At 35.0% G+C, this 19737-nt stretch overlaps 1 protein-coding gene across 1 annotated transcript; it reads right to left on the bottom strand.

Annotated features, from left to right (window-relative positions):
* Positions 1-406: 406 nt before the first annotated feature.
* LOC113051965 (pleckstrin homology domain-containing family O member 2-like) lies at positions 407-16864 on the bottom strand. The gene is made up of 6 exons (XM_026216167.1): positions 16471-16864; positions 8996-9145; positions 7635-7757; positions 4237-4341; positions 3931-4029; positions 407-3174 (listed from the first exon to the last, which is right to left on the bottom strand). The coding sequence occupies exons 1-6, from the start codon at positions 16477-16479 to the stop codon at positions 1636-1638; spliced, it is 2025 nt and encodes a 674-aa protein (XP_026071952.1). The 5' UTR covers positions 16480-16864; the 3' UTR covers positions 407-1635.
* Between the last annotated feature and the right edge of the window lie 2873 nt (positions 16865-19737).

Genomic DNA, 19737 nt, shown 5'->3' with positions numbered 1-19737 from the left:
TGACAGATAACTGAAAAATGTGTCTCATAACACACAACGATCTTTCTCTGTTTAAAAAAAAAAAAAAAAAAAATTTATATATATATATATATATATATATATATATATATATATATATATATATATATATATATATATATATATATATATATATATATATATATATATATATATATATATATGGGGCGGGGTTGATGGCCAAACAGAAATCTCCCTGTGAATTATCTTGCATATTCAGGTTGGCTGAAAAGGCATTCAAAGTGCCAGAGGTTTAAGAGAATTAGGGTTTTATTCAGTTAAACGGCAGCACAGCACCTTTAAAGGGGAAACTGGGACTGCGGATTAAAACATACAAACAAAACCTTTAAAAGCTCCTTGGTAGCCACTTACTAGAAACATTTTAACGTCCCCTGACTCTTAAATTTTCAACTGCTCTTTTTTTTTTTTTTTTTTTATACAAAAGTTGCAGTGCAAAACTCAGCATGCAACATGTCACCCTTCCACAAATGTGTTCGGTGTAAAACGCTTACTTATCTAACAGTTGTTATGTGCAGTTGTAACTTATGGGCGGTTTAAATCCATTTTAACAAAGTACCAAATATAACTAAACATGGGGTAAGAAACACAGAAAGCCTAAAGTAAGACCACACTACATGACATAACATCAGGTATGCTAACCCGGCTAGCAAATTTAGCACGTTTCTTCACAAAATAAAATGTAGCATGTACAAATTTAGCTCAATTTTTACTAAATGCTTTGTCTTCCTACCAAAAACATGCAGGCCTTCAGTGTCATCATCTAAAGCAGGAGTTCTCAACTCTAACCCTCAAGATGCACTTTCTAGCAGAGTTCAGCTCCAACCCTGATCAAACTCACCTGTAATCCTGTAAGAACTTGATTAAACGTTCAAATATTGTTGATTAAAATGGTTGGATAAAGCGCACCCTGAGGGCTTCTTGAGAAACCCTGATCTAGGCAGTTGACCCATGTTCATTGCAATCTATCTTCCTGCAAAGTCCAGCTCTAACCCTGATCAAACACATCTGAATGAGCTAATGAAGATCTTCAGGAGCTCTTGATGTTTACAGACAGGTGTTTTGGAGCAGGGCTATAACTATACTCTCTCCAGGAACACATGCAGCCCAATTTTTGTGTCCGTGCTGACAGTCCACGTACAACCCTAATTACACACACCTGAGCAAGCTCATCAAGGTCTTCAGGATCCCTAGAAAATCACAAGCCAGTGATTTAATCATATTTTTCAAAATGGCTATTTTTTTACAGCCATTTTACCAAAACTATAAAGGCCAGAGTAAACTGCAGACATCCACACACATCGTTTGCATGCAGCCCAATTTTTTTAAATGTAAATGTTGAGACCGAGAGAGTCCAGTAGGTGGTACTCCGCATGTGTCAAACTCATCCATCCACGGATCCGTATGCTTGGGACACGGCTGTGCGCGAGAGGAGAGAAGTATACCCGAGCCTTAAGACATCTTTAGTCGTTTGAGGTTTCTTAGAGATTTGAAAATGGTTGGGGATAAGAATTGCATTTGATCACTTTCATACTTTCAAATTTCATTTTCAGCATAGATCAATCATCCCTACAAGTTTCCTTCCACCAACATTTACCATTAAAAACTTAATCTGTTTCTGTTATTAAGATTGTTAAGATTTGTGGCTTCCTTCAGTAACTGGTCAGATTTCCTGAACTCCGGGCTCGAGTCCCCTTTCATTTCCATCTCACCACTCTGTCCGGTCACGATTGCGTTCGGCAGCTCTCCAGTCTCTTTGTTCTCAGAAGACATTTTGCTTTGAAAGTCCTTTACGTCACTTCCTTGTGGATTAACTGGTATATTTTTTTCCATCTTGTCTGCATTCTCCACAAGGAGGTCACCTAGGGATGCGGAGCGGGCCTTGGAAGAACGCTTGAGAGGCATGGTGAGGTCCAGGGACATGTTGGCACATTGGCTTGGGGTTGGGTTTGCATTGGGAACTGAGGTCTTTGAGGAGGTGGGTGGGGTTTCTAACAATGGCTCCTCCAAGCTCTCGGCTTTGCTGTCAGAAGGTTTTCGATCCTCCTCACTGGTCTCCAAATCAAGTTCCTGGGAGCTTCCTTTAAGCTTTGCGGAGGACGGCGTAACATGATCACCGGTTTCAGACTCCTCTCCTGAGTGCTGGCCACTGTCTAAAGACTTCTCCTCCAAATCTTCACTTGACACATCTACAATTGGCTCAGTTTTGGGTTCTTGAATAGCCAATTTGATGTCAGCTGTTTCTGAAGACGCAACGACCATTGGGTCACTTTTTGAGGCAGTGTCTTCTGTCTTGGCAGGTGCCTTGCCTGGCTTCTTCTTGGGTGGAGCAGGGGGTCCGGGGCTCTTTTTCACAGATTCAGGAGTTGAAAGTGGAGTAAGATTAAGTTGAGAAGGTTCTAGTGAGGTTGCAACTTCTCCAGTGGTCTCGGAGGCTTTCTTTGAGTCTTGCACTTCTTGTTCAGGTTCTTTTGAAGGCATAATGGGTGAATCCAACATCACTACTTCTGGTTTCATGACCTTTTTAGATGGATCAATGGTCTCTACCTCTTCTAAATTATCCAGGTCTTCTTTCTCATTTGAAACTCCATCTAGCTTGGTACTTTCACCATCAGCGTCCTTATTCTTCTCTTTTTCCTCTGTTGTGACTGTGGCTGGTGTTACCGGTTGGGTAGGCTTCATATTTTTGGAAGGAGGAGTAGGGGGCTGGACGCTCTTGGTGGAAGGGGTTGGTTCGGAAGAGTCAGTGCTTTCTGCTTCTACCTCCACTTTACTATCCGAGACATTCTTCTCAACAGCAGCCCCATCAACAGAGGCGCAAGGTTTTAACTCCTTTGATGGAGGCATCGGTGGGGGCTTCTTTTGAGCTGCAGGTTCCTCATTTTTGGCTTCATCCTCTTTATGAGTTTCACTGGGTTTGTTGTCTTTTGATGGCGGCATGGGCGGCTTTATAACTTTCTTCTGGGGTGTGGACTCTTCATCAGTGTCCTCCTCTGGAATGTTGTTCATCGCTGCTGATGGTTTAGAAGGTTCCGTTTGTTTATCCCCTTCTGTTTTCAAGCCATGAGTTCCATTCTGTACCGTGACCTCACCATCAAGGTCTAGTCTAAACATTCCATCACTTGAAACATTTGCAGCCTGTAAGAATAAACAGAATATTATTGTTAGAGGATATGTCTTATTTTTGTTATTGATTTAAAGTATGCATTAAATCAATCAAAAGTGACAGTGGAGACTTGCATGGCTACAAAGGATTTTTCAAATAAATGCTGTGCTTCTGAACCTTCTTTATATTAATCAACAAAACTGTTTTCAAAATGGCTAACAATGTTTTTTGAGCCGCATATTAGAATGGTTTCTCAAGGACACTGAAGACTGGAGTAATGATGCTGAAAATTCAGCTTCATTGCTGAATTTTTTCCCACAATATATTAAAATAGAAAAAAACTCCTTTAAATTGTAATAATGTTTCACAATATTACTGGTTTTTAAATTTTTATCTAAACTGTTTTTATATCTCATAAATTAGCATGATAGATCCGTGTACAAAACCTATATCAACACTGCATATTTAATATTTTCCATCATTAAACACTCCTTTAAAAGTTCATATTTATTACACTAATCTCTTAAATGTAATATTTGGCAAATCTCAGAATTAATAACTATTTTCATATTGTACATTTATAAAGTTGTGATGGCTAACTTCACTTAAAATGCATGTATTTATTTATCAAAAGTATTTAAGTTTTTATTTACGTATTAGACACATTATTAAGTAATTTGAATATCAGTATTGGTCAGAAATGTATCTGTGCATTCCTAGTAGTTCTCCAGCTGGGGTGAGAAATGTTGAAAGACTTTTTTTGTCCATGTGAAATGATTATATCATACCTCCTTCATGTGTATCCTTGTTGGCGGCCTTCTTCCACGGTCCCCTTTTGGTCGGTTCCGTGTAACATGTTCTAAAGAGCAGCTTTCATCCACTTTTACCTGAGATTTAAAACATAAACAAAAATAGGTTTCTGTAACTGTATCTTTGTCCATTCATGCAACACCATATTTATAAAGGAAAGGATTAGTGCATGCTCATCTATATATAAAAAAATCACATATGGCCATTGTAAATGTTTTTATTTTCAGTCATGGTGCTATTTATGTGCATGTGTCTTTAAAAATCACAGTAATATTTTACAGTACCTCATCAAAGACTGTGTTCTTTGACTGACTGATTCCTTCACTCAGTGCCTTTATCCAGGCCTCTTTCTCCTCCGGGGTTTGTGCTTGAAGTTTGACATCTTGGACCTAAAATGAACAACAAATTTATATCAAGTTAAAGAAACTTGTGTGACATGCATACACATGAATAAACCACTGAAAAAAAAGACAGAATCAGTTGCAAATGCTAATCCTAATGCTAATCAAATGCTAATAAAATAAAAAGTGTCTAGCATTATGCTTGATCACATGCATTATCCACTAGATCACATTTTAACTATTACATTCAGTACTATATAAAGGTTTTATTAAAGATCCAGTTTCTGTTTTGCATTGAACATCCCTGATGATTGGAAACATCATCAAAATGAAACCGGAAAATACAAAGTGATTTGTCCGTAGGATGTCCCATTGTTCAGTTAGGTTTATATAAAGTGTCACTAGCATCCTGTATATTGCCAGACACAGCATGAGTCTCCGAAGTGCTCCGAAAATTTATATTCTTAGGGTGTGTCTAAAATATTTGTGAAACAGGAGGGTTTGGAATCTCTTAAACTCTTTTCAAGAACTACAGTATACGTGAGGTTTAGTTATAAAATAAAACACCAGGCTGTGGTGTCTGACTCATACAGCTGGCTGGTCAGTTTTCAGGAGAGGAAAAAGTGACGAGTTGGTCTGGCTGCTCTTTACACACACACACACATTTTCTCTTCTAGTCTCTTGACATCTGCTGAGCTCTTTGCAGTTCGCCAACGATTCGCTCTCGTCATCTGTTAGTAATAATGCATATTTCGCCTGTTAGGTATCTCCAGAATTTCCCAAGTCCTCTCCCCACCTCCAAGACTCTGGATTGTTATAGTGTACAGTAAGCAATGTATACAGTGGGTGTAGGAAAGAATAACAGCTCTTTCAAATAATCACATTTTGTTGCGTTGCAGCCTGAAATGAAGATGAATTATGAATTAATTAATGTCTTTCTAATGCTGCAATATTCAAGGAACCAGACATGTGGAATGACCAGCTTCTCTTGCAGTGGCTGAAAGGGTCATCTCTTTGGCCGTCATCTGGACAACCTGCTTGTGCAGGCTTTCAGTCACCTTAGAGCGGCCCACCGTCTTGCAATCTCGTGAAAATTAGAGGAATGCTGCCAGTTAAATAAATAGGGTTTGTCATATAATTAAGTAAATTAGCACCAGGTGATAGATTAACACCAATAACTTGGAGGTATATGTGAGTGTTCTCTAATTTTGATCAGAAATAATATAAAATGCAAAGAAATTATTTAAACACAAAATTAAAAAAAAAAAACACAATTCACAAGCAAGTATTGAATCGTGGATGTTGTACCGAATGATTCAATATTATATTATACACACACACACACACATATACAGTACATATATATATATATACATAATATATATATAAGATGAAAAACTTCACTGAAAATTTGAAATGTTGTTTCAGCAACTAACTGATATACATTTAAGCTGAAATATTTAAATTACTAAAACCAAAACTGAAATAAAATAAAATATATTATTAAATAACTAATAAAAAAGACAAAAGCATTTACCAAAAATGTATTTGAACCTAAAAATTTTTTTAAAAGAAAACTAACTTAAACATAATAAATAGTGGTGGGCCGTTATCGGCGTTAACGTGAGACTCTCATCGGCCGATAAAAAAATATCACCATTAATCTATTCTCAAAGTTTGGTTGGGAACTGGGTCTATACTAGCTATGATGACTTTAACCTTGATATTTTAGCGCGGATGTATCCCTGGCCGAATTGCTCTGTAGGGGGCAAGCACGAGTCTTTAAACCTGTGTGTATGCCTACTGTGAAATTCCCACATCAAACGTGACATGCTAACATGGATGCAGCTGAAGCCGCCGGGTTTGCTTCAGGGAATTATTATTATTATTTTCTAAGAAGCTTCCCAATGGAAACCTAGACAGGACACAAACCTGTTTCACACATAATCCATCTGCAGTGCGTATGCAGTCCGTGTGTGTTTCGTATGTGGTGCTGAAGCAGCACGGGCTCATACTCATTGTGCTTCCACACAGGACGCGTTTGCAGACGCACCGCTCCTGGAACGCACCGCAACCGCGTGAACACAGGAATCCGTTAACAAATACAAAACGCATACACACTGTAGATGGAGTAAACAGGCGTAAAAAGGTTGTTTGCACCTTGTGCAATGTGGAATTCGTTTACAGCTTTTTCAAGCAGTTTGTGATGCATTTTGGAAACAGGAGATGAGCTCCTAGTCTAATGCACGACCTGTCTTGAGAAACCCGTTCTAAAAGACTTACTTTAAGTCATTATTTTATTTGGGTAGCACACATATTCTGAATGCCTTTGGCAGAATTCAAATGAGCCATTTAATCTAGATTAATTCCAAGATTACAGTGAGATTAATGTAGATTTAAAAAAATAATCTATGCCCACCACTAATAATAAATAATATTGAAATAACACTGGTATTTGAAGTGTTAGAGAAAATAATATTACTCCTTATTTTCCTCACCTAAAGTCATTCACTTTCTTTAAAAATTCTAAAACCAACATAAAAAAAAAAAAAACCTTGGTACAGTACATACTTTCCTTTAATCATCTCAGACATATTTATTTATCAGCAGCCTGATATTTTGACACATGGCAAACAGTCTATAGAGAAAAATCTAATTTTCACTAGAAAGTGAAAAATTATGGTTTGTGGCTGTTTTGATATACCACAAGTATTTGCATAGTTATACAGGAAATTGTGCCCTGTGCTTTTGTATATATAAACACTAGGACATTAAATTATGCCTTGCTAAAGGTTGTCTAAATGACTGCATTAATGTCGTTTTAACCTTAAGTTAAGGCCATTGTTAACAACGAGTCAGCAACATGAAACCAAGACTAAAGTATAGCAACAAAGGTTTAAAGTATGAATTACCAAGTCATGATAAGTGTGAACAATGCTGAAAATAACACTCTGTGAAATCATGTAACACAGGATGTTAATCATCTTATCTTAATAACTGCAATATTTGACACTAAGCACAAATACAAGCACCACTCAGCAACAGCCGACCTTTCACACACACTTTCAGCCAAGTAACTTCGACAGCAGTGAAGGGTCACAGAGCTTGAGGCATGAGTAATTGGCTCATCATTGGTCATGTGTTCATTAGACTCAGTACAATGAGCTAGTGTGCCTCTAGTGCATGCCATATTGAACTACTGACGTCACGACTGCAAGCCAGCCATCCACAACTGTGTATTGCATTGTCATCCTAATGTGAGCCACTCTTTATATCATGCACAAAGGAAATGGTAGACTGATATATTTGACGTGGTACAGCACTGTAATGTTAATTATTACCTTGTTAGCGTACTTGGGGCTTCGTATTAGTATCAGTCTGTGTTTCTTCGTGAAAATACTCTTTAACTCATGGCAAGTCTCATAGTTGACCAAGTCCAGTTTCTCCAGGCATGTTGTCAATTCCTGCAAGACAGGGAAACATTTTCTAATCTGTAAAAAGGATAAACCAGAGGAAAATTGTATTGCTCAGAGGTTGTTCAATGGAGTTTTATTTAAAGGCCTAGTTTACAAAAAATTTTTGTCAAACCTGTATGCCTTTCTTCCTTCCATTGAAATAATGGGATAGTTAGCAGAATGTTCTCACTGCATTAAGGACTAAGGACCCTTGTGCTCACCATACACTTTCATTGTAAAAAATAGATATAAAGTGTATATTCAGTGTAAATAAATATTAATTAATTAAAATTAATCTGAAATAAAATATTATATATCTAATATATAAAACTACAAATGTTTACCTTAAATAAGAGCACTAAAATCACTAAATGAAGAACTTAAAAAAAAACTAAAAAAAAAAAAAAAAAAAAATTGATGTTTTTTTTAATACACACATAATTCAGAAATAATATAACTAAAAATATAATAAATAGAAAAACATAAAAATGAAAGCTAATTCAAAATCTTAATAATAGTATATAAATAGTACTAAAATAATGCTTTCTTCAAAAATTCCTTATGAAAAAAATACATGCACACACATAAAAAAAATAGTTCATTGACACTTTAAGAGTACAGAGCTAAAAAATTCAGTGTGTGAAAATCTAATTTGTGATTTTGCATTGTTATGTCTTGATATGAAGGTGGATACTCTAGTATAATGTGGTGATTTATTTATTCTGTGAAATAATTTGGCAGAGAAAATAAATCTATTTCAATGTTTTAATAAAGATAGATGTCTAAAGATGAATCTAGATTTGTTCTGCTCTTCATTTATGTTGGTAATCAATACTGATTTATCTGAGCTTTGTAGAAAACTTCATTTCTTAATTGACCATCCTTAATTCATCAGCGCACATTATTCTAATCATGTCATTTTCCATCAAAAATAATCTTCCAAACCTACACGCACTGTAGCAAGATTTGACACCGGAGGCTACACCAGCTATTGTTATTCAATGTAATGGAGAATAAATGTTAATCGACGGCCAAATAGCTACAGTATAAGTACAAAATGTTTTAGCAATGGTTTGGAGGACCACTTAACAATCCAATCCAATGGATACACAACCAAGTTCCAACCTACAGTTTTTCTTGCGCAATAACATATTTTACTCAGAAATACATGAAATGATGAAAAGTACAGTAGGTTGGGTTCATGTTGACTTCGTAGCCTATGTTTCATCATGATTTAGCAGACTTACCTCATTCTCATAGACTGCAATCACTGTTCGGTCTAGATGAATGTATCGGTCCTTGTAGCTGCCAAAGAACTTCCCTGAATACTTCTTCAGCCAGCCGGCCTTCCCAGCGCTCGTCACCTCTTTGGGCTTGGCTGGCTCCTCTTTCACACCCTGTTTTGGAAAGGAAGGGGCAAATACGCATTGTTAGTAAACCTAAATTTCAGTTTGACTTGACGTGCATTGAGATCTCAGTCCTTACTTCAAGAGGAGGAAGAAATATGTAGCTGCTTTAAATATATATATTTTCGGCTGGCATATGAGTTACATGTGACCTTTTTTTCCACACTCAATAGAAAGGACAGATGATGCATTATTCCCACATCTGCGCGGTTTCATTTTTTACAGCCTTCTCATGACTTTTGGGGATCTTATCTGAATTTATCATTAAGCTCATAATTACTGGCGTTTGTTAAGGAAAGCCTTACTATTATTATGTCTCATAATTTAGGGTTACAGATTTAAACACACTTCTTACATTTGAATTAAAAATTTAAGATGCAAAACTAAGTTTTAAAGACTTATGATTCTCCTTTAAAAAAAACATACATTGAAGCAGGGTTATTATTAATAAGTAAAACTCATATTAAATTCTAAATGAATTGAGCAGGTTGAGTCCAAATTTTCTGAAGAGACTCATTCACTTTATATGATGCACAGATTTAATTTAGGCTTTTATTTAGATATTAACTTTGATCAGCGAACATAAAAAAACAAACCTCACTGGTCCTTGCAGAATCTCAAATGTGCTGCATAACACAACAGAATGAACCAAGTTAAATAAAAATCGCCAATCCATTAAAAAAAAAAGTGTCTCACATTACGTTTTGAAAATGGACATTTTTCTTACAAAAATACATCGATTCGCTACAGAAGGCCTTTTTCACCCCCTGGAGCCATGTGAGACACTTTTTTTTAAATGGATTGGCGATTTTTATTTAACTTCTTTTGGACTGATGCATGCAACACCTGATGAATCACATGAAACAGCTTGAAAGATCAAAGACAGTTTCTTATATAACTCCGACTGGATTCATCTGAAAAAAGAAAGTCATGTATGCCTAAGATGACTCGAGGGTGAGTTATTAAATTTCATTTTTGTGTGAACTAACCCTTTAAAAGTTCAGCAGGATGCATGAAATTTCTCACTATTGAGGTAACACAGTGCTGTTCTTGAAGCGGATGAACTTACAGTTTCACTATTAGTAGAGATGCTGCTACTGAACACTGTTGAGAGATACACAGACACACCTAATTTCATGAGGCTCCTCCAGATACTACGTTGGTAACTTCACCTCTCTCTTTCTCTTATAACTGCATTAATAACTGCATAACTTTCAACAGCTCCAGCCTCCGTTACTAGGTCTAAAATCTTTTTTTTTAATTAGCAACAGAGGCATGGGATGAGCTGCGTTGAAGCCTGTTGAATTATTAGCGAATAATACACACACGATGTATTACGGCCTACTTCAAATCGTGGTCACATCACCACCTAAGGTCAATTATTTCATACATAAAAGACTAAATTCAAACTGTTCATCATATGAAGCAATTCGAGTCTCTCCAGGAAAATTTGGACTAAACTGCTCAATTCATATGGATTAGTTTTATAATCTCTTTGTTAACTTTTTGAAGTGTCAAAGTGGTAGTCACATAGACTGTCAATGGAGGAACCAAAGACTATCCCTTTAAGAAAATGTAAAACAATAGTTCTAACAATCATGATTATGAGAGTAAAAAAGACCCAGGCAAGTATAGTTTTATGCTTTTTAAGTTTTGCAATTATTATTAATATAATATTAAGAAACTAAAATCCAGCTGCATTAAGAATTCTCAGGAAATTTCAATAGGAGTCAATGCGAAGAATTTCCTCAGGATGTCTCTTTAGAGGGTCATCGAGCTGTTTTTCCACTTTCACTAGGCCTTTGGAAAGAGCAGCATGTGCTAGAGAAGGTACAAATGTCAGAGGGAAGAAAACCTGGAGGATAATAGGAGCAGCACTGTGCCACAATGCCCTGTCCGGGAAACCATCAGGTCACCCATGCCCTGGCAGCGTCTGTGCTGAGGGAGGGGGATGCAGTATGAGACAGCTCTTTGTTTTTCTCATTCTGCTTGTGTGTAAATTGGAGCAGAGCGCATGGCACATCACAACACACTCGCCGGAGAGAGACTTTGGGTGGGACGGAAAAATCTATATCGTGAAAAAACAGAGCGGAGCCTATTTGGATGTACAAAGTGGAGCGCATACGACAGCAGAGCGAGAGAGAGAGAGAGTGTGCAGTGTTTTAAAGCATATGATAAAACAGGAAATAAGCCAAAGCATACGTTAAGCTCGGGTCGATCAAACAGGAACTCACAGTGCTAGATGAGATAATTTAAGAAAGCGTGAAGTTTCATTGGTGGTGTTTTCATGTGGCCTGTATCAGTGTTGCTGTTGCTCATACTAGGGTTTGGGGTATTTTCAGATCATTAACAAAAAGTAAATTTTGCAGTTTAACTCATTCCCACACGTTTGTGCAATGAACATGGATGACAAATCATATCATGGGAGCAGAACATCATAGAGACTTTTGGGTTTTGGCTTTTCTGACTTAAACTTGAAAAACAACCACCTAGTAACTGGCATAAGAAACATTGTAGAAATGCACCGAGTAGCACCCATGACACCCTAGCAACCATTTAGCAATTACCAGAAAACCTTCCAAAACACCCTAGCAATGTCTCCAATGTTCCAGTCTTGCATGGGCCAGAAAAGGAAAATGATTTGACAAATTGCTTTTTAATTATTACATTTGGCATTTTCACTAAACTTGAAAAACCACACAAATGTTCAAAACAAGTGGACAATGATAATAATAAATTAAATTATTATTATTGTTAATTTTACTGATATTTGTAATGAGACTACATCATGTAATAGTTCTTTTTCATTTGGGAAGATTGCTCCAATTGATGTTCAGAGTGCCATTGATGAATTAAAAGTGACTTGTGGTGAAGGATTAGATGGAATTGAAAATAGGTATCTTAAATTAACTTCACATATTCTTATGTATCCACTAGCTGATTTATTTAATCTTTCTTTGTCTACATTTGAGTTGCCAGTGATCTGGAAATGTGCACGCATTACTCCGCTTTATACGGGAGGTGATATACTTGATATGATCAAATTATTTATCTATTAATAATATTCTATCATCATCTCAATCTGGTTTTAGGTCTAATCATTCCACAACTACTGCATTACTTAAGTTTACAAATTAAGTGTTTTCAGCCTCAGATAATGGTAAGCTTACAGGGGCTATTTTTCTTGATTTGACTAAAGCTTTTGATTTGGTTGATCGTTATCTGCTTTTAGATAAACTTCATGCTATTGGTTTTTCAAAAAATAAAATTTTGTGGTTTAATTCATATCTGCACAACAGGAAACAATGCGTTGTCCTAAATGGGAATAAATCTGATTTCCTGATTCACCAAAGAGGTGTGCCTCAAGGTTCAGTTCTGGGACCACTTCTTTATTCTATTTATGTAAATAATCTACCATTACTTATTAAGAACTGTCAGGTTCAACTTTATGCGGATGATACTGTCATATATACATGTAATTCTGATCCTTTACAAATTCAGTTATCTTTTCAATCGGACTTTAATAGTTTACAAGACTGGCTTTTGGCTAATAAATTAGTTCTTAATAAAACCAAGTCATATACTATGATTTTTGGTTATAGATATAAACTTAATTCTAAAACCTGTTCTTGTGTTATTTCATGTAAAGACGGTACTCCTCTGCATAGAGTTGACAATATTAAATATCTTGGTGTATGCCTTGATTCTAAACTCTCCTTTAAACCACATATTAATGATGTTTTATGAAAAGTCAATGTTGGAATGAGTATTTTGCATCGATCTCGAAATTGCTTCTCTTATAGTGTTCATAAGAAACTAGTTGTTCAATTAATATTTCCGTTTTTTTGATTACTGTGATGTGGTTTATCAGACGGCATTAAAATCTGATCTTGTCTCACTTAATGCTGTTTTATAACAAAGTTCGGGAGGAACAGTCGCAGTTCATTAACCTGATTAACACAAGTGGAGACCAATCAGTAATCAACTCATGACAAGGTATTAATAACAGCAGAACCTACCTCTGTTCATTGACAGTTTTCAGCATCCCTCCTCCACCCCATTTCTCCTCACTTATAGATCCTTCTACTCTTACCACAACCGGGGGGAGTACTCTGGGTTCGGGCCACATCCCGAGCTCGGAGCCCTCCACCCGGACAGCACACCAAATACGCATAAACTTACTGTATTAATATACGTAGATGTGAACTCGTGAAATTCATTGTAAGGACCCCCTCGAAAACAAGATGATACATATCAATGGGTTAATCCTAATAAATTATAATAATTACTAATATTAATAATACTTTTATAAAACTCCATTAAAGTTTTCAAGGCAGTTTACGTAAGACATAAAGACATAAAAAAAAAATGTTATTATTATTATTATTATTATTATTATTATTCATTTTGTATATTATGTATTGTTTTTAAAGGCACTTTACATAAGACAAAGACATAAGAACAATACTCAATATATAATATAAAAGTTAAATAAAAGTAAAATAACAACAACAATTATTATTAGTAGTAGAAGCAGCAGCAGAAGCATATATTACTATTATTGATAATAATAATAATCATTTTATAAAGTTTTCTAGATGGTTTACGTAAGACATAAGAACCAATGCATAATATACATATAAATAATAGAAAGTCTAATTTATTTGATATAAAAATATTTGCAACATCTCAATCACAGGGAAGTGTAAAACAAGAATGCCAGTCAGAGAAGTAAAAAAGAGGAAATAGTAACCAACGTGACAGATTTTACAGGAATTAAGTATTCTTGCTTCACTTCAGTCCTCCTTACTGCTAGTTTTACAAAACTTCTCTCTGGCATTTTTATCTATTATTGGAATTTTTTTTTTTTTTTTTTATCATTGATGTTGTTTTCATTTTGTTTCATTTTTTTTATATATGTGATGGAAACCTACGAATAAATACAAATGCAAAATACATAAACAATCAGGGTACGAAAGGGACAATTATCAATCTGAAACCAGCTCAATCCTAACAAAGAAAGAATCAACTGGAATGCGCAAGTTATGAAATTGTACAAAACGTAATATAAAATATTGATTTAGCATCCTTGCTAAATAAAAGTATCAGAAACTATCTTGCAGTGTAGAAACATTTGAATGGCAGTGTATTATTTTTCGATTAAAAAAAAAAAAAAAAAACGCTACAAATATTTCTACTTTTTATACTTTAATGCAATTATTTGAATGATGTTTTTCTTTTATTGTGTTACTGACTAGTTCATATTTAACAGAGCAAGCTAAGTTACTCAAAAAAAAAAAAATGTTTAACAACATAATTAGATTACTGTACTAATTACTAAACTTGCATAAATTATTCCTGAACTGACCAAAGTATTTAAAGAGTCAAAAAGGTAACCTAAAAAACATACATTTTGACATTAGATGATAGATTCAGTATTTAGTAATTAATTAATTACATAAAAATGAAGAGTAGTCCCTTACTTTAACCTTTCAATGGAAAAGTAATTACTTTACTTAACAATTAAAATAATTTTCAATTATTAAACGTATTACTAAATCATGCATTACACCCAACACTGTTAACCATCCACTAAATGTCACATAAAAACAAAATGAACCGTGGTTAGTCACTTTTTTCCTGTATAAGTAGGTGACTCTTGACCAAAACAAGCTGCAAAATAACACAGATGTTATGCTGATAGTGAAGAGATAAATGCCTAAAAATGGTGCACAAGTGCACTTTTACTGCTGATGCTTTTACAAGTTTATTACAAGCTGAAAAGATGAGGACAGCCTCATTAAGAGATTCATTATGAGGTAAAAACTGAGTGATCTTCCTTAAAAAAAAACAGCAAACAGTGAAGAAGATTTCCATGGCTCTCTGAAGCCCCAGGACAAGCCAAATTCACTGTGACCACAACAGCTGGTCTTTGTCTTAACGTCACATTAAATGTTTTTCCATGCTGTCATTATGTTCAGATAAATACGGCATCAAATTGGCCACGATGTACACAAAAGCCATTCAGTCACAAACAGATCCCTTGACACAAACATCTGTCCCTATTCATCTCAGTTTTCAACTCCAGACACTTGTGTTGTAACAAACCACAACCAAGACTTTAGACATTCGAGGCATGCTAATGTCAAGGTAATGTCTTCTTATCAAAGCTAAATAATGACTCTGGCTATGTACACTACATATTAACAAAGTGTTTTTCTTCAGCTCTGACCACTGTTACTTCCTCGTTTCAGTAAGCATTTCCTGAAACTACTTGTTCACTTAGTAAGAGCATCTTCTTAGCACAAATCTGTTTGTCTTTAACATACAGATGGTTTGAAACAGAGCTAGCTAGCTGCTAGATAGATAGATAGATAGATAGATAGATAGATAGATAGATAGATAGATAGATAGATAGAAGCTTTTAAATAAGGCGTTTTAAATGTTTCCTGCTCATGAAAAGAGTGTTTTGATTATGTTTGTAAAGATACTCAGTATCGTTTCTGTCACATGACCTTCTGCCCTACATTAGTATCTAAATGTAAAAAATAATAATAGCTTGACAAAACATCTGATCTTATCCTTTAATATTCATATCTAATTGGGCTCAACTGATGAAGATTTATTTATTTTTAATAGAAAAATTATCAGAAGCCACTGGTCACAGGGCATAATATCCTGACTTTACTATATGGAAATGTGCAATGTATATATATATATATATATATATATATATATATATATATATATATATATATATATATATATATATATATATATAGGATATATATATAATTGTATACCCCTATTGGTGGATGCAACACCTTCGAATCAAAAACATGCTATCTATCTATCTATCTGTCTATCTGTCTATCTATCTATCTATCTATCTATCTGTCTGTCTGTCTGTATGCTTATCTGTCAATCTGCAGAAAACAGTTAACCAACACATGGCTTGTTTTAGAAGTGTCGGATGCTGCTGCCCTTCACTTCCTGGTACCGATCTAAAGCTACATCACCTCGAATATTAGAAGTTCATAATTAAGGCTGACTCTACTGCAGCATTCCACAACACATTTTAATCTCAGTGCACGAAAGCAAACAAGTGATGCAACCCACCATTTCCAGACAGACAGTTTTCAAGTCTCAGCACTGGACGAACTCAAAGTTTAAGCTAAAGTCAAGTGAGTTTTGCTTCACGTCGCAAGTGACTTAAAAGATCCAAAGTTAAGAAAGACTATTTAAAATAATGCTAAAATGTTCCATTTTCAAATACCATCTGCATAGTGAAAATTAAAGGTGTGCGAAATACTCACATCTTCCATGATATTAAAAACAAAACAAAGATCCCGTTATGAGCAGAAGAAAACGCCCGACGCAGGACTTTATCTCGGGTTCAAACTGTCGACGTCTCTTCGTCTCCACTTTCTCACATCCACCATGACGATGAAAAACAAGGAACTGTGTATGAGGCTAAACTGTAACGGGACTCTGCGGCTCTTTTTCCTCTTTCGACTTTCAGCAGTCACAAGTTTGAGACGCAAACAAAAATAAATAAATAAAAGTTGATTTCCGGTAAGACCCCAAAAGCCTCTTTTGCTGCCAAGAGACAGCACGGCCGCGTCTCAAACACATCGATGCCTATCTAGACAGCATCGGAACGACAAGAATGCCACTCTACACTCGCGCGCTCTTACAGAAAGTGCTTTGACGGACGTAGCGCGCGAGTGTAGAATGACTTTCCAGTTAAAAGACTTTTGAATGGAATTTGTATAGATCTATTTTGGACCGTCTATTTACGCTAATCTCACGCTCTCTCTTCTGCCTCTAACATGTCAACTACTATTTGCACAACAATAAGTCTTTTGTGATAAATTATGTATATTAAAATCTGCAATTACAGCATTTATGTTTTGTCAGTGTTCCCTCCTGAAATAAATTCAAAAGTGCTCGAGGTGCCTATTGTTTTCATGTTTTCTTACTGTTTTCTCCTCGAGGTCAAGCAATTTTTGAGTCTAGGCCTCCAGGCTTTTACCCCTCAGAATTATTAATTTCCCCCTCAAAATTCCGAAAATCACAACTGCAAGGTAAAAACTCAGAATTCCGAGAAAAGCCAAAATTATGAAATGTAAAATCAGAATTTTGAGGGACTGGAAGTCCAAATTGCGAGAAAAAAAGTGAATGAGGGAAGTGAAATGTCTTTTGTTCCACATCAGTCAGTTAATAAAGTAAATCTTCTTATAAATCTATATATTTTTTCATTTGCATAAAGGGACATTTCACCCAAAAATGCAAATCCTGTCATCATTTACCCCACCCTCTGAGTTTCTTTCTTCTGTTGAGCACAAAAGAAGTTATTCTGAAGCATGGCTCCCATCAGCTGTTTGGTTATCAATATTCTTCAAAATATTCTTCTTTTGCATTCAACTGTGAGTAAATGATGACAGAATTAGCATTTTTGGGTGAACTGTCCCTTTAAAATCAGATTCAGATAGGACATCCATGAAAAAAACAATGACAAATAACAAAACAGGTGTTAGAGGTAACAAAAACTCTCACAAAGCATAAATGTGTTTGCATGATGCAAATTCGAAGTAAACTAGCACAACTAGTGCAACTTCATATGCAATGCAAAATATAAATATAACTATGCAATACTATACAAGTAAAAAAACATATATAATAGTTACATATATATATATATATATATATATATATATATATATATATATATATATATATGTATGTATATATGTGTGTGTGTGTGTGTGTGTGAAATAGTTTGTGATTAGTTTAATAAAACACTGATTTAAAAAAAAAAGTATTTTGCATGATGCCTATTCAGCACAATATGAAGTTAACAAGCTCAGATAAAGTATACAAAAATTCATTTAGATTTCTCCATGATTGCACAAACAGGCCAAAGGATATATCTGCAGAGATGTGACACTTCCTGGGTGTGTGGAGCACGTCAGCGTATGTCAACTGAACAGGAAAAGGATGCACTTATAAACCCATCACATCACAAACCCAATGAAAGGTGATGTGAATTAGTTTGAGGTTGTGACCTCAGCCAGAAATTCTAATTTGGCAACCAGCATTTTTCACTTACCCACTTCATCTGCTATTTACAAAGACGACCAGTCAGTTTCTGTTTCGCCTAGGCCTGAGGTGTTGATAAAATAAAATTGTTAGATTATTTTTTTTGTCATGACCTCTTTACAAGGTATTATTTTATAGCCACCATTTTTTTTTACCCATCTCACTTTTGCAATACTCGTAGCTGAGAATATAAATGTGAAATTCTGAAATATTTACTTAAATACAGAGCTTTTGTTGCTCAATACTACGGTTCCCCCTCACAAAGCAGAGCTGCATCTGAGCCACACACCACTCAAACCAAACACTACTCCCAGACGCTGTGTTTTAAACCACACAGCTTTGTTTCTAGCCTCAGGTTTCTTTTCTAGACTATTTCAGAGCTCCTCTGATGGATGGCTATCAGCTAGCTAGGTCTTCAAATCAACATTATTGTTTAATGTTTAAGAGCACTACCAAAGAAGAAGTGATGATTATCAACTAGTGCACAAATAATATTTTAGTTATATGCTATTATATCGCTTCACTTGTAGAAAGTGTGAAGAGGGAGGACTTCCTGTTTCACAGAGAAACAATGCAGCAGTTAATATTAAATCTATGATCTACAAAGATGCATTTTTTCTTTTTATTTGTTCCTTTAAAGAGATTTGTATATCTTTACATGCAGGTTTTACTTTTATACCATTTCCAATTTATACAGTAACCATTCATCCTCACAATGTGGGATTTTTTTAACACTTTGCACAGATATATTAGAGTGGAAATAACCACAGTGGATTTATCGATTACAAGCAGTGTGATAAACATGAGCATGCGTGTATTAAAATGTTGTGAAACCACGCACATCCGCATAGAGAGGACAGGGGAAGCACGCTTCTTTTTTTTTGTCTGGTTCCAGTTTCTTAAGTGTATTGCACCCCCTTCTGCTCCTTATTAACTTCTTATAAACTATGTATTTTAATATGATTGCCTACATTTATGGATTGACACCATGCAATTTAAGGCTTATTCACACCAAGAGCAAAAAAAAAAAAAAAAAAAACCATAATGATAATGTATTCAATAATAATAATAATAACAAACTATTATTGTTGCTGCTATAATCATCACAATTAATGTCCCATTAGAGAAATAATATTTTAATATTTAATGAGTATAATAATAATATTAGTTTTGCAAACACATTATTGTATATTTGCAATCACAGTTATGCTTTCATTATGGAAATAAAGTACTTCAATATTTATTCAGTGTAATATTAATAATAAACATTATTAACAAATAAACATCATTATATTGCAATTATTCTAAATAATGCAACATTAATAGTAATTGTATTTTTATTATTACTACAGCAGACTTTCTATCATAGATTACAGAAATAAATAAGTGTTTTGATATTTTAGAACAGTATATTTTGTCACTTCGTACCATGTGCATTATTTCACCAACACTAAAAATAAAAAAACATTTTTAAGTTCACA

The sequence above is a fragment of the Carassius auratus genome, chromosome 32 (assembly GCF_003368295.1).
Source record: "Carassius auratus strain Wakin chromosome 32, ASM336829v1, whole genome shotgun sequence".
In the NCBI taxonomy this organism is placed as follows: domain Eukaryota; kingdom Metazoa; phylum Chordata; class Actinopteri; order Cypriniformes; family Cyprinidae; genus Carassius; species Carassius auratus.
This window is presented reverse-complemented; position numbering and strand designations above follow the sequence as displayed.

Bases quoted from the DNA above. Each gene is read 5' to 3' on its own strand.
- LOC113051965 (XM_026216167.1), bottom strand. The intron at 4,342-7,634 runs GTAATAATTAAC...TGTTCATTTTAG, and splicing joins GCCCCAAGTACGCTAACAAG to GTCCAAGATGTCAAACTTCA. The intron at 4,030-4,236 runs GTACTGTAAAAT...TTTAAATCTCAG, and splicing joins AGAACACAGTCTTTGATGAG to GTAAAAGTGGATGAAAGCTG.